Source organism: Pinus tabuliformis, chromosome 6 (assembly GCF_031772625.1).
Source record: "Pinus tabuliformis cultivar Carrire ecotype Pingquan chromosome 6, CPIR1, whole genome shotgun sequence".
Classification (NCBI taxonomy): domain Eukaryota; kingdom Viridiplantae; phylum Streptophyta; class Pinopsida; order Pinales; family Pinaceae; genus Pinus; species Pinus tabuliformis.
In genome coordinates, this window is record NC_142292.1 from 1,181,210,618 (window position 1) to 1,181,225,989 (window position 15,372).

The 15,372-nt window shown below is 36.3% G+C and overlaps 1 protein-coding gene across 2 annotated transcripts in view; it reads right to left on the reverse strand.

Annotated features, from left to right (window-relative positions):
* LOC149262979 (peptidase uncH-like) overlaps positions 1-15,372 on the reverse strand; it is a 485,862-nt gene that overhangs the window by 219,723 nt on the left and 250,767 nt on the right. For both annotated transcript variants that reach the window (XM_089425556.1, XM_089425550.1), the window contains exon 12: positions 3,682-3,783. In XM_089425556.1, the coding sequence (XP_089281682.1) occupies positions 3,682-3,783 (102 nt within the window). The remainder of the gene's footprint in view (positions 1-3,681; positions 3,784-15,372) is intronic.

Genomic DNA, 15,372 nt, shown 5'->3' on the forward strand with positions numbered 1-15,372 from the left:
ATTCTTAAGGAACAAAGAAGCAAGCTTGATGCAAGGAGTTGAAAGTGCATCTTCTTGGGGTATTCAGATACCACCAAAGCATATCATCTCTATGATGAGGTAAATAAGAAGTTTATATTTTTTAGAGATGTGATTTTTCTTGAATCTTCCAAGACTAACAATATTGTTGAGTGACAGCTTGATCATTTGGATAGATTCAGTCATGCAAAAACTTATCATGAATTTGATAATGAGATTCCACATCTTGAAGGGGGATCCCTATCTTGGATCAATCTATGGAATCTCCTTCTGAAGCACTGTCTCCCCCTCATGAAGTTCTGACCACTCCTTCAAATCAGGAAGACCCTTTAAGTGATGTGATTGAGAGGATTGGAAGGCTAAATCTTGATGCAACCCCATCTCAATCAATAGAGAAACCTAGACCATCTCAAAAAGTCCCCCCAAAATGGCTTACCAAAACAATTGAAAGTGTTCACCCTAATGACGTCGAAAAGAGACGAACTATAATTTCCACCAAAAAATGGAGGTGATGTAGATGATTCTAATTCAGTTGATGATATGGATGTTTCATATGATTGTGAATTGAATTTAGTCTACTAATTTTGAACCAACTTCCTTTAAAGAAGTTGTTTCTCATAATGAATGGAAAGAAGCAATGCAGGAGTATGATTATCTCATAAAGAATGGAACATGGAAGTTGGTGGACCCTCCATTTGGAACCAAACCAATTGGCTACAAGTGGGTCTACAAGAATAAGTACAAATCAAATGGTTCACTTGACAAGCACAAAGCAAGGCTCGTGACAAAAGGATTTGCACAGAGAGAAAGTGTTGATTATGAAAAAACCTTTGCCCCCACAGCAAAATGGGCCACCATTCAGACTCTCTTTGCCTTGGCAACGTGGAATGGATGGAAAGTCCATCCTACAAATGTGAAGATTGCTTTCTTGAATGGATATTTGAAAGAAGATGTCTTCATGAATCAACTAGAAGGCTTTGTTGTGAAAGGACAAGAACATAAAGTATGCAAACTCATCAAATCCTTATATGGCCTAAAACAAGCACCATGAGCCTGGTATGAAAAATTGACTAAGCATCTTCTGAAATTAAATTTCAAACACTTTAATCTTGATGATGCAACTTTATTTGTCAAGAAAGTTGGCAAAGCTATTGTTTATCTTGTAGTATATGTAGATGATCTATTGATAATAGGGAACAATGAAAACTATATTGCATCCATAAAAAAAGAGTTGAAGAAAGGATTTGAGATGACAGATTTGGGACACCTTCACTACTACTTAGGCATTAAAGTGACCCAACATCCAAGGTATATATTCCTCTCTCAAAAGAAGTACATTGGAGAATTGTTGAACAAGTTTGGCATGGTTGAATGCAATCCTTTGTCCACTCCAATGGAACAAAATCTGAAGCTCACATCTAAAGAAGGAAATGAATTTGAGGATGCAACTAAGTATAGACAACTTGTGGGAAGTCTTATCTACCTCACGAGTCACCACTACCAAACTAGATATTTCATTTGCTATTGATATCCTTTCCAGGTTTATGCAAAAGTTTTGTGAAAGACATTTGTCTGTTGCAAAAAGACTTCTAAAGTACTTGCAAGGAACTCAAAACTTTGGACCCAAATTTTCAAAGGTGGATGACTTCAACCTAATTGGATATTTTGTTTCAAATTTTGATGGAGATAAGGAAAATGGAGTGTCTACTTCAGGGTATGAGTCTTGGATCAAGAGCTATCTCATGAAGGTCACACAAACAGTCAGTTCCAGCAGATTCCACAACAAAGGCAAGATATGTGGCAGTTGCAGAAAACACAAAGGAGATTGTGTGGCTCGGGAAAGTTCTTGAAGACTTCCAAGAAGAACAAGTTAACTCTACTCTCCTTTTATTGACAATACTTCTAAAATTAAGTTGGCCAAGAATCTCAAATTCCATGATCGAACCAAACATATCAACACAGTATCATTTGATTTGACATCATGTAGAGGCCAAGACTATTCATCTACGACATTGTTCCACAAATGAGCAAATTGCAGACATCTTCACCAAAGCACTTGGAAAAAAAAGTTTGAAAGATTCAAAATGATGCTTGGACTCACAAACACCCCTTCAGATTAAGGTGGGGAATGTTAGACACCTAATCCTCAAGGATTGGGTGAGAAAATTGTAAATATGTAAATTAAGGAAAATGAAGAGTTAGAATAGGAAGCGACCTTGGAATATGAATCCCAAAGGTCACACCTCCTCATGTTATATAATCATGTTTAATTTAATGCAAATGTACATTTGGGAGTCATTCCTTGGCCTCACAACACGCATACCCAACTCAAATATATGTTGGCCTTGGACAAGATACAAAAGTGAAAAGATTTATGGATACCCAACTCAATATAGGGATGGCCCTATACACAACATCCTTCCTTAATCTAAACAAGAATCCTTGAACGAATGGCATTGCAGCAGAACTAACCCCATAAATGTTGAACGTAGCCCATATAGTGAAGATATAGTCCCCTCTTACTGCAATATCTCCCACACCAACACTATTCCACATCTTGGTGAAGATGGTTTTTAGTAGAAATATAGAGGAACGAACCACTTTTGAGTCCCACTGACCTCCTTTCTTGGTCACTCACTGGACATTAATATAATTATCTTATCTAATTTGAAGAATAATATCAAAGAAAAATCTCACAGATAATAATAATGAATACAGATGGGCACAAATCTTAATTAACATGCCAGATTACAGTGTTTAGTTGTGATATGTCGATCAGCTTCATGTTATGTTAAATAGTTATGCCAGCTAACCATCAAGTTATTTTAAATAAATCGTTATTATTTACCAGTTTACCTTGTGTTGGGTCAATAATTAAAAAAAACTCATATTTTTAATAACAAATAAAGAACAAAATGTATTGGCATTACAGCTAGGAACAAGCAGTGACAGAATGGTTTCATTATCGTCACTGGTTCCCAAGCTTTGCATACCTGTACTATGTCCTAATGATACATAATTTATTGTTCTTGTAAGTTTTGACAATGTGATGACAACTGTTCTAGACATCTCTGTGAAATAATATTAGTCTTTGTAACAGAATCAATGCAATATTAGTTCTATATGCAACACATTTCTATCACCAAATTTGATATCTGATTCCGTACTTCATATGTGCTTGAACGTTTCCTGAGACCAACTCTTAGCACTATATTGTGGCATCATGTATTTCAACATTTTTTCTTAGATTGGAACAAAGTCCTCAATATTCTATACCTTTATCTATATAATTCCATACAGTCAGTTAGACTTAGCCTCCAATAAGCTACTACAAAATGCCTTTATATTCACCTTCCAACCCTTTACAATATTATTTAATAATGATGTGAAGGAAAATTAAATGAAATATCCAATAACCGATCTAGAAATTTATATTTTAAGCTTATTTAATTTTCTTGATGTTCAACCAAAAATAATAAATCATGGGTAAGTAATCTGCAGGTGAGGGAAAGTCTACAGGAGTTGGAATGTGTGTACATTGCACATGCCTTGGTGAGTGTGTTATTAAAGATCTGCATATTTTGATGGTAAATAGTTGATCTACTAGAAAGCTATTTATGTAATAAGACATTTTAACAACCAAAAATGACAAGAAGAAAGTACCAGTGCTTCCTCCATAGTTGACATCAGCAAAAGCCCACCCTCTGCTTGTCCAATATTGGATGCTCAAATCCAATGCTGAATGCGATTCACCAGTGGGGCCCCCTTCAAAAATAAAAGAACAGATATTATGTGTTAGTTATCCCATAGAGTAATGATTAAAAACAAAGATAGGAAATAATAGTGTTCTCAACTATTTGAAGAACTCTGTTTGCTCAGCATCACATAAATGTGCATGGTATCAATTTATTACTGTAAACAAGACTACTCAAATACATTAAGCTCAATTGGTTATGTGTCCCAAATGGTCCCAGTTACCCACCCACATGTATGGATAACCCTAGGAGGAAATTTTTCTCCTATGATGCAATTTGCCAGCAAGCAGCCCTACCATGATCCACAGATAGCCAACCTGAAACGTCTCTCATCTACTTTCCAGTCAGTGCATTTATTCATCTAACTTACTCATCCGATGAAGGTGGGTCATCTATTGTAAGCTACATTAACCATTTTTATATTCAAGTGTTTTCATTTAATGTTTAAAGGCATTCTAGTATGGATCACAACTTGAATTGAAAGATAGACCACTATTGGTTGTATATTTGTTCCCTTACTTCACCTTGGTGGTTATCATGTGCCCCCAATTCAATGTGACCTTCCTTAGGGTCTTCCTTTCACTATCCAGGAGTGGCACAAACATGAGGGTCTAATGATGGTAGCATTTTATAATAATCATACTTACACTTAGCACCATTCCCCTTACCCTCTTTATCCCATCTTTTTATTGGTTGTTGTCAATGCTCATGTTGATTCCCTGTTGACCTTGTCATATTAGAAGAAGGGGATGTATATACCCGAGATCCAGCCGCAAGAAAAGGAAAAGCATAAGACAAATATGAAAATGCAAAAGAATGGCAAGGGATGTACAACAAGATAAAGCCAAATTATAGCTTGAGCTCTATCCTTCTTGTTCACCACTACGTGTCAACGACCCATAGCAGTACACTCCCTTTTTTCGCAAAAGGGATAGCGCCTGATCGATATGTTCATGTCATCCAGCTATCATCATCAGCGTGATCATCATCTTATGATGTAAACCCATTCTGCATGTGTATAATGTAAATAATCTCAACAGATCTATGTCGTATATGTAATTACCTGAGTAAACCTACTTTTTTGGTGACGATCTACATTCCGGGAGGTTTTTTGTCTCACCGATCCATTCTCAGATGGTCGACAGAGTTTTCCTTCAGCCTTACCCCAAAGTCGGAATGGATTTTGTCACTGAGATCTTAGGGGAGTCCTAGTGTTCTAGATCGAGTCTATGTAAAAGTGATTTGGGAATAGTCCTAACTATTTGGTTAGGTTATTTTATTACAAATTGCTTGATCTGTTGGATTATATTTGTGTTGCAGAATTGGATAGTCTGTGAGGGTCTTTTGCAAATGGCTTTTCCCCCTTGAGATGTAAAAAATGTAAAAATCATGATGTAAAGTGCCTTGAGGGTTGGAAAAATAATTTATCTGCTCATAGGTTAATTAATTAAATTTTCTGGCCAAAATTAATTAAATCCTAAGCCAGAAATTTAATTAATTTTAGGTCTTAAGTAAATTTAAATTCTCCGAAGGAAAAATTCGTCGGCCCTTGAAAAATAAATTTTAAGAGCTCCAGGGACTAAGGTAAATTAATTATTTTGCTAAATTTTAAGCCTTTGGTCCTTGGGGTTAAGTCAAAGTCAAAGTTTTGATGAAATTAATTCAAAATTTTCATTTTTGAATTAATTAAAATGCATTTAATTGAAAAATTCGAATTTCCTCAAGAATTTAAAATTTCGCCAGATGAGATTAAAAGAAATTTTGATCCTCATCAAAGATCAAAATTGCTTTGACGAGGATCACTCGAACTAGCCGTTGGAGGATTTATCTTTAAATAGGAGGTCATTTGTCAGTCAGTTAATCCGATCTTTGAATTGTGTACTAAGCTCTCAAGCTCTCTTGTATACTTTTTTGAATTAATGCAAAAGTGTTTGGGGTTTCAACGTGTTGTAGTGTTCCTCTTCATGAATTTATGGTAACATTGTTTTAGTTTCTGCTTAATATTATGTGAAAATTGTAATTCAATAGCTCTCTTAGAATAACCTGAATGCAGGTAGCTTATTCAGTTTGTTGGATCTAGGGTAACAATTTTAATTTTGATTGAAGTAGCAGGTATTTATATTTCTTCAGAATTTTATTTTTGTTCTAGTTCTCTACTTGATTTGATGGTTGATCTAGTGTCTGTAGAAGATCTCTTAGGTTCTCATTGAGCGTTTGAGGATAGTCTTCGGTTGGACCAGCCAACTCTCAACACATATTTTTTGAAGAGCCTACTTCATATAAGCCTCGGGATTTATCTAACAATGATATTTTTCTGCAGGCTGTTTTTGGGCTAGTACCTCTCTAAAATTTCAAAATCTTTTAAATATTTTGTGGAAATTTTGATAGATTTGGCTATTAAGAGCCTTAGATTATTAGATCTGGAAGCGGAGTTGCACTCATACTCCTTAAATCTGATAGATTTGTAAATTATTTTTATAGATCTGTTATTTACTTGTGTGGATCTGAAAATTTGTAACATACTTTTGAATTTTAACACTTGGGTTTTTCGGATTTTCTCTAGTTTTGTACATATTAGGTATTGGGTTTTTCTCTTTTCACTTGTGTAGGAATAGATCTGAGAAATCAGCCAAGAAAATCTTCATATTTAAGCTAGATCTAGACCCTGGAGGGCAAGATTTGGCCTCAAAGATTATGTGCAGGAATAGATCTAAGAAATCAGCCAAGAAAATCTTCAGATCTGAGCTAGATCTAGACCCTGGAGGGCAAGATCTAGGCTCAAAGATTGTTTGCAGGAATAGATCTAGGAAATCAGCCAAGTAAATCTTCAGATCTGGGATTTTTTTCAAGCAGATCTGGGGGTTTTGAGACAGATCTAGGCCCTCAAGGGCAATATCTTATCCTAAATTTGTTTGCAGGGCGAGCCATTAAAGATTTTTGCAATAAATCTGAAGATCTGAAGCAAAAAAAAAAATTCAAAACAAGGGTTTCAAGGTTTGGGGCTCCTAAGCCCAGATCTGCCTTCTCCTAGCCCAACGCTAGTTTTATTGGCCATGTGCTAGCTCTCATTTGCCCTAAATTCCCCTTGCTCCATTTCTTATTTGAATATTTAATTTTACTAAATAGACATTTATCTAAAATTAACCAAGATTCTTGCATCTCATATTAGCTTTAGGATCTGCACTTCATATAACATAGTCATTCATCCAAGCAGCAGTTGCAAATCAATTACTTGGTCCTAAATTTCCTAGCAAGATAGCTGACTCCATAAGGCACTGGCATCAATTGCTTAAAATCTAATCAAATCCTATCAATCTTGTTAAATCTAAATCAAGCACTCGGTCGCTTCACTGTGTCTCCCGAACTAGTTGGTTTTCAACTGGTTCTCCTTCATTCCATTTTCGTAGGGTCTACCCCCCTTAGCCTACTGTAGGGAGACAGCGTAAACGGAGAGATTGGGGATCAAGGTGACATCCCCCGATCTGAGTCGTTGTCACGATGCCAGGACATTCTGTGCGACAACATTTCTTGTTGTCGTTGCTGGGAATATTTTATTTTCGGTGCTTCAACAACATTTTATCTTCATTCTCCTCATATCATCTTTAGCATTTTTACCGGCAATGCCAACATTTCTTGGTGCTGTTGTCGGGGATATTTTATTCTCGGTACTTCAACGACATTTTATTTTCCTTCTCCTCATATCATATTTATCATTTTTACCAGCAACGGCAACATTTTTTGGTGTCGTTGCCGAGGACCGATTTATTGGGCCTTGGCTTTACGACATTCATCTTTCATCTTTCTCATCTCTCAATTGAGCAGGCAAAGCCAACACTTCTTGGCATTGCCACTGAGGACATAATTTTTTTATGTCTTTGGTTTCTTCGACATCGTTTTAATCGTCTCATCTTTTCTGCCATCCATTAGCCTATCAAGCAGCACAACCTTTCCTAATGTCATTTGATCTTTTCATCACATTGCCTTTCGCCATCTCATTAATCGTTTCATCTGCAACTTTAGCACCTGGACATATCGGTTCATTTCTTGTTTGGTGGCGACTCCACTTATTCATCCATTATTTCTCAAACAAGAAACCCTCCCTTATATCTAGTTGTTTGCCTTTTGGATCTTAGAGCTAGATTCATGTTCAAGTGTTGACTCCACTTCTTTAATTTCTTACAAGAATTTCTAATAGAAGCTCGCTTCTTGTTGATCTCTTGATTTTCTTGAGCAAGGATCTCTCTCTAGCATCCATTTGGTCCCTCCTTATCCCTTCAAGCAAGTCATCATGGATGATTGGTTTACCCCGTGTCATTTTATTGATTTTCTCCATGATATACCAGAAGAGGCCATTCGTAAATTGTCTTTGTTCTCAGGTGGTGATTCAGTCGCTGTTAGAAAGCATTGATGCAAGTTTACTCATACAATAATCAAATATTGTAGTTCTCCCCAATATAAACATGAAGATGTCAAGATGTGCCTATTTGCCTTTTCTTTAGAGGGTGATGCTTTGAATTGGTTTAATAATTGTCCTGAAGATTCTTTTGCTTATTGACAAGACATCATCAATGCTATTTCAGATAGATATGGTTATCAAGGTAGCTCGCCTTGTGCCCCTAAAATTATGCAACAGAATGAAAGTGATCTTGTAAAATATCCAACTGTCAATCAAAGATTTCAAGACAATTCTCCATATCAGAATGTGCCATCCACTTGTACCGTTGCAAGACAAGTCCATGATAGTGGAAAAGCAGGAACAACTTATCAAATCAGTGTCGACAATGAAAAGGAAAACGATAAGAAAATTATAGAAGAACTAAAGCAGTTGGTTAAAGACATGCAATTCAGTCAAACACATTTGGTAAAAAATATGGAACTTAATCAAGAAAAATTTGTAACTGATTATGTCAAGGATATTAGGACTTTGTACACCCACATGGAAAAACGTGACAAGGAGATGGAAATCATGAAAAATAAACACTCTGATCACGTAACAAACATGCAGAGTCAGCACGCTAAGGAAATGGAAACCATGAAAGCTAATCATGACAGGGAAATTAATTCTATGCAAAGCAAGTTATTAGTCCTAGAGGAAAAGATGACGATCATGGAATTCAATCATTCAAATCAAGTGACTGCCATGGAAGCAAGTTATCAAGAAGAAATAAGTTCGATTCAAAACAAATTGTCAACTATGGATGAAGAAATGACCATCATGAGATTTGATTATAATAATCAGTTAGCTACCATGCAAGCAAATCATAAGAAAGAGATAAACTATATGCAAAACTGTTTCATGGGCATGAAAGCAAAGAATGATAAAATTATAAAGGACATGGAAGTTGGTCAAATATCTCTTCAGAATAGATTATTGGCCATAGAAGAAAAGCAGGTACCATGTGTCATAAATACAGATGGAATACATATCATCGAAAACAGATTAAAAATAATGGAAGTTAATCATTCTAATCAAATGTCCATTATTCAGAATCAAATAAAGGCTATGCAAGCTAATCATGTCACTCTGCAAGAAAGATTTGTGAAAACTGAACTCAATCAAGCGAAGTTAATTGTAAAACATGACAGAGAAATGGGTTCACTACATAAGAGGCTGGAAGAGAGGAAATCACAGGTCCTATCCTGTTGCGAATATCCCGAGAAAGAGGCTAACTCCATTAACGAAGATTTAACTAAGAATAACATGATCAAAGGAGAAATTAAAAAAGGTCAAGTTATTACTCATGACACCTGTGTGATTGATCCATCTTTCTTGACAGAGTGGATGCAAAATGAAGAAAGACATGTCACGCATATCTTACATACTTCATCTGAGAGTTTTGAAGCAGAATGTTCCACATCATCAGTGATACAGCCTACCACAAAGAAAAAACGCAAGAGAAAGAGAATGAGAAAGGGATTTGATGCATCAAATGATCGCAAACAGCTTGATTTTCAAATAGGAAAAGTCCTACCGTATGCAGAATTGGACAAGGCACATCCGAGAACAGCCGACAGATTTGCTTGAAAGCAGGCAAATGCTCAGTATGCACTATATTGAACGCATCTGATGCCATGGGGTATCTTGTATTGTATTTCTAACATTATGCCCTGTTATTCCAGTATTTCATTTTGTAGTTAGATTTATGTTTCCAAGTTATTAGGATAGTTAATAAATGAAGAGCTTATATCATATATTTCTTGTGCTTAACGTTATATGATGATTTTTTGGATGGACACTACTTATGTTATATTGTGTGTTACATGGATGCGGATTCTGGATTCTCACATTACTCCAGTGCAGCAACGTGTCCCCAAGTAGAGTCAGATGTTGACCACTACGTGTCAACGACCCATAGCAATACACCCTCTTTTTTCGCAAAAGGGATAGCGCCTGATCAATGTCTTCGTGTCATCCAGCTATCATCATCAGCTTGATCATCATTTTATAATGTAAACCTATTTTGCATGTGTATAATGTAAATAATCTCAGCATCTCTATGTCGTGTATGTAATTACCTGGGTAAACCTACTTTTCTGGTGACGATCTACATTCCGGGAGGTCTTTTGTCTCACCAATCCATTCTCAGATGGTCGGCAGAGTTTTCTTTCAGCCTTACCCCAAAGTCGGAATGGATTTTGTCACTGGGATGTTAGGGGAGTCGTAGTGTTCTAGATCAAGTCTATGTAAAAGTGATTTGGGAATAGTCCTAACTATTTGCTTAGGTTATTTTATTACAAATTGTTTGGTCTGCTGGATTATACTTGTGTCGTAGAATTGGGTAGTTTGTGAGGGTCTTTTGCAAACGGGTTTTCCCCCTTGAGATGTAAAAAATGTAAAAATCATGATGTAAAGTGTCTTGAGGGTTGGAAAAATAATTTATCCCCTCATGAGTTAATTAATTAAATTTTCTGGCCAAAATTAAATAAATCCTAAGCCAAAAATTTAATTAATTCTAGGTCTCAGGTAAATTTAAATTCTCCGAAGGTAAAATTCGTCGGTTCTTAAAAATTAAATTTCAAGAGGTCCAAATACTAAGGTAAATTAATTATTTTGCTAAATTTTAAGCCTTTCGTCCCTGGAATTAAGTCAAAGTCAAAATTTTGAGGAAATTAATTCAAAAATTTTAAATGCATTTAATTGAAAAATTCAAATTTCCTCAAAAATTTAAAATTTCAACGAATGAGATTAAAAGAAATTTTGATCATCATCAACGGTCGAGATTGCTTTGATGAGGATCACTCGAACTAGCCATTGGAGGATTTATCTTTAAATATGAGGTCATTTGTCAGTTAGTTAATCCAATCTTTGAATCATGTACTAAGCTCTCAAGCTCTCTTGTATAATTTTTTGAATTAATGCAAAAGTCTTTGGGGCTTCAACGTGCTCTAGTGTTCCTCTTCATGAATTTATGGTAACATTGTTTTAATTTCTGCTTAATATTATGTGAAAATTGTCAATCAATAGCTCTCTTAGAATAATCTAAATACAGGTATCTTATTCAGTTTGTTGGATCTAGGGTAACATTTTTAATTTTGATTGAAGTAGCAGGTATCTCTATTTCTTCAAAATTTTATTGTTGTTCTATTTCTCTACTTGATTTGATGATTGATCTAGTGTTTGCAGAATCTCTCAGGTTCTCATTGGACGTTTGGGGATAGTCTTTGGTTGGACCAGCCAACTCTCAACACATATTTTCTAAAGAGCCTTCTTCATATAAGCCTCAGGATTTATCTAAAGATGATCTTTTTCTGCAGGGTGTTTTTGGGCTAGTACCTCTCTAAAATTTCAAAATCTTTTAAATATTTTGTAGAAATTTTGATAGATCTGGCTATTAAGAGCCTTAGATTACCATATTTGGGAGCGGAGTTGGACTCATACTCCTCAGATCTGATAGATTTGTAAATTATTTGTATAGATCTGTTATTTACTTGTCTAGAACTGAAAATTTGTAACATAATTTTGAATTTTTAACACTTCGATTTTGGGATTTTCTCTAGTTTTGTACATATTGGGTATTGGATTTTTCTCTTTTCACTTGTGCAGTAATAAATCTGAGAAATCAACCAAGAAAATCTTCAGATTTGAGCTAGATCTAGACCTTGGAGGGCAAGATCTGGGCTCAAAGATTGTGTACAGAAATAGATCTAAGAAATCAACCAAGTAAATCTTCAAATCTGAGCTAGATCTAGACCCTGGAGGGCAAGATCTGGGCTCAAATATTGTTTGCAGGAATAGATCTGGGAAATCAGCCAAGTAAATCTTCAGATCTGGGATTTTTTCAAGCAGATCTAGGGGTTTTGAGACAGATCTAAGCCATGGAGAGAAATATCTTGTCCCAAATTTGTTTGCAGGGCCAGCAATTAAAGATTTTGCAATAAATCTGAAGATCTGAAGCAAAATAATTTTTTCAGAACAAGGGTTTCAAGTTTTGGGGCTCCGAAGCCCGGATTTGCCTTCTCCTAGCCCAACGCTAGTTTTATTGGCCCTGTGCTAGCGCTCATTTGCCCTAGATTCCCCTTGCTCCAATTTTTATTTGAATATTTAATTTTCTGAAGCTATTCATTGGTGGGTTTTGTAGAAAATTTGGTAAAAATTTGTGTTTCAGGTATTGAATTTTTGTTTGGTAACCTGGACAAGTGATCTTCAATGCATAGGGCTTAAGGGTTGGATCTCTAACCCATCTTTTTCCTCACTGTTTGCTACAGCCGTCATATACTTTTCTAATAGTGGTGAAAAACACATCTAAGTAGTTTGAAATTAACTAAAAAAATTGTTAAAATACATTAATAAGTCATTTGTATTTGATATGTATCAAAAATTTTGCTTAAATCTACATTTTGGGTCACTGTTATCTCTGAATAATTTTGTTTCTGAAGTCTGAAATATAATAGTGGCAAAATTTCATGTGGGTTATCCTAAAAGCAGTTCCTAAGTTGTCTAATACGTTAAGGAATTAATTTCTTGAGTTGGGCATTCATCATTAGACTTATTTCATGTTTTAATTGTTGGTTGTAATAAGTATATCAGATCTAATATAATTCTGGAAATCACATCATAACAGGCTGAAAATTTTTTATAATTCATGTGGGCAAGTTTGGAAACTTTTCAGTAAATTTTTTGCATAAAGATATCATTGATAGCTTACTGTTTTCATTGTCATATTGTTGTTGTCATAAAGTTTTTCTTACTGCTGTCCTAAAAACTAATTTTCTGAAAATTAAGTACTCTGTCATGGAATTGTGATAAAATGCATATCTTCTGTTTCATAAATTGAGTATTTTTTGAGCATCTATTGACATTGATTGCAAAGAAGTTTTTGTTCTCTTTGAGCTATAATTGTATAAAAAAATAATTAAAATAAGCTTGTGGTTTAATTGTAATATTTTCAGGGGTTTATTTTTAAGTCTTCATCCAATAAAGCGAACATTTTATTTTGGTGATTAAGGGCTTTTGCGACACAAGTGTTTCTAATCCTCGGGTCTAACTTCTTCTCATCATCTGGTGCATTTGCATATAAATTAGTTTTGCATAAATAAAATTTACTTCCAAGCATAAGCTTGGTCGATAGAGAGATAGGTATCCATCCATCTTTGCTTGAGAAGCTTGCTTTTAATAGTACTTAAATCAGTGACCTTGCAGTCGTCAGAGCCACACCTCTCTATAGCACCGGAGGCATCGAGTATGTTAGATTTTCAAGAGAGGTATCGTTAATCACACCTTAGTGTGTTTCACCTTATCTTCTTTCTGCCAATTACTATGAAATCGGGCTCAATATCGAAAGGATCGAAGGGTTAAAACTTAGATAGGCATTTAACTAAAATTAACCAAGATTCTTGCATCTCATATTAGCTTTAGGATCTACAATTCATATAACATAGTCATTCATCCGAGCAACAGTTGCAAATCAATTACCCATATTAGCTTTAGGATCTACAATTCATATAACATAGTCATTCATCCGAGCAGCAGTTGCAAATCAATTACTTGGTCCTAAATTTCCTAGCAAGATAGTTGACTCCATAAGGCACTCGCATCAATTTCTTAAAATCTAATCAAATCCTATAAATCGTGCTAATTCTAAATCAAGTACTTGGTCGCTTCACTGTGTCTCCCGAACTGGCTAATTTCCAACTAGTTCTCCTTCATTCCAATTTTGTAGGGTCTAGCCCTCTTAGCCTGCTGTAGGGTTTAATATTCATAATTAGCCATGGCTAATTGGAATATTCGTTTTTGTTCAATTTTTGCCTTCTATAGTTATTTGTAAATAAAAAAGTGAGGAAGGGGGGCATAACTCACTTTTAGAATAAAAAGTCACTTCCTAGTAGCTCAACGTTGTGACTTAAAGGGGAGCCAAGGGGGCAAAAGGGGGACGTAGAAATGGAGCCCACGCAGACACATGGAGGGGCTGCGTAGGAGGAAAGAAACACGTGGCAAGAGAGGAATCACGCAGGAGGAGGTGAGCCTTGGAATTGAGAGAGGAAAAGGCTATAAAGGAGAGAGGAGCCCCCTCATGTTGATCATTCAGTTATGTGCATTTGTGATAGTCATTTCGACTTAGAGCACGCTAGCTGTTTAGCTAGTCTGTAGCACTGTTTAGTGCATTGAGTGTCTCCATTCGAAGATCTCACCCTTAGCCCCGGGGGACTTCGAGTGCCTGCTCGGGCAAGATATTTCCATTGGCATCTTAGCAGTGGTTTCATCAGCATTTCAGGAGTAGTTCCATCAACGTTTTAGAGGACTGCGCAACACTGAGAGAGGGACACAGTTCTTTCTGGCAAGAGTTTGGGTTGAGGGTTTGCAGGAGTATTTGTGCTGAGAGATAGAGCAAGGGATTAGCCCTTGCATATTGGAGATTTTGGCAGGAGTTTCAGGCAGATTTCTAGAGGGTTTCATTTAGTGGCAATGCAGAGCATTGAGGGACTGCGTAGAACCCCAAGGGGGTGATTTTCGGGGGTCGGCCATTTCAGAAAAGCTTTCTGGGCTTTTCTGGGTTTCTTGAGTAGAGTCTGATTCCAGAGTTTCAGCCTTTCTGAGGAGGGGACCAGCTCCAAATCCTCATCTGATTTCTAGCAGCAGCAGCAGCACAGCAGTTCTCCAGCAGCTTGGACACCATTCAGAGAGGGGCCATTCCTTTGCTATTCTGAGTGTATTTCTTCACTTGCCTTGTGCAAATCGAGGTGCTACCTTCCTGATCACCTCCTGTACTCATTCTATTACTTAGTATAATAAAATGGCTTAGCATTTCTCTCTGCATTTCTCGAGTATTTGTTATGGTTATATTGTTATACGCCGCACCATTGTTATTTTTATCTCTTTGAGCATTCTCGACCATTATACCACTTGTGTGTTTTCTCCTATACTCTTAGACAGAGTCTGGAAAGGGCCAGGTAGCCTCTGGATCTCGTCCTCTTTTCAGAGGCGACATATCTGGTAAATGCCCTCCCAGTCCATCTCTGGTTGGAGTTTGCTTGTGTTTGAGGAATATTCCTGATAAGGAATATTACATAGGGAGACAACTTAAACGGAGAGATTGGGGATCAGGTGACAGCCCCAGATCTGAATCGTTGTTGCGGTGCCTAGACATTCTGTGCGACAACA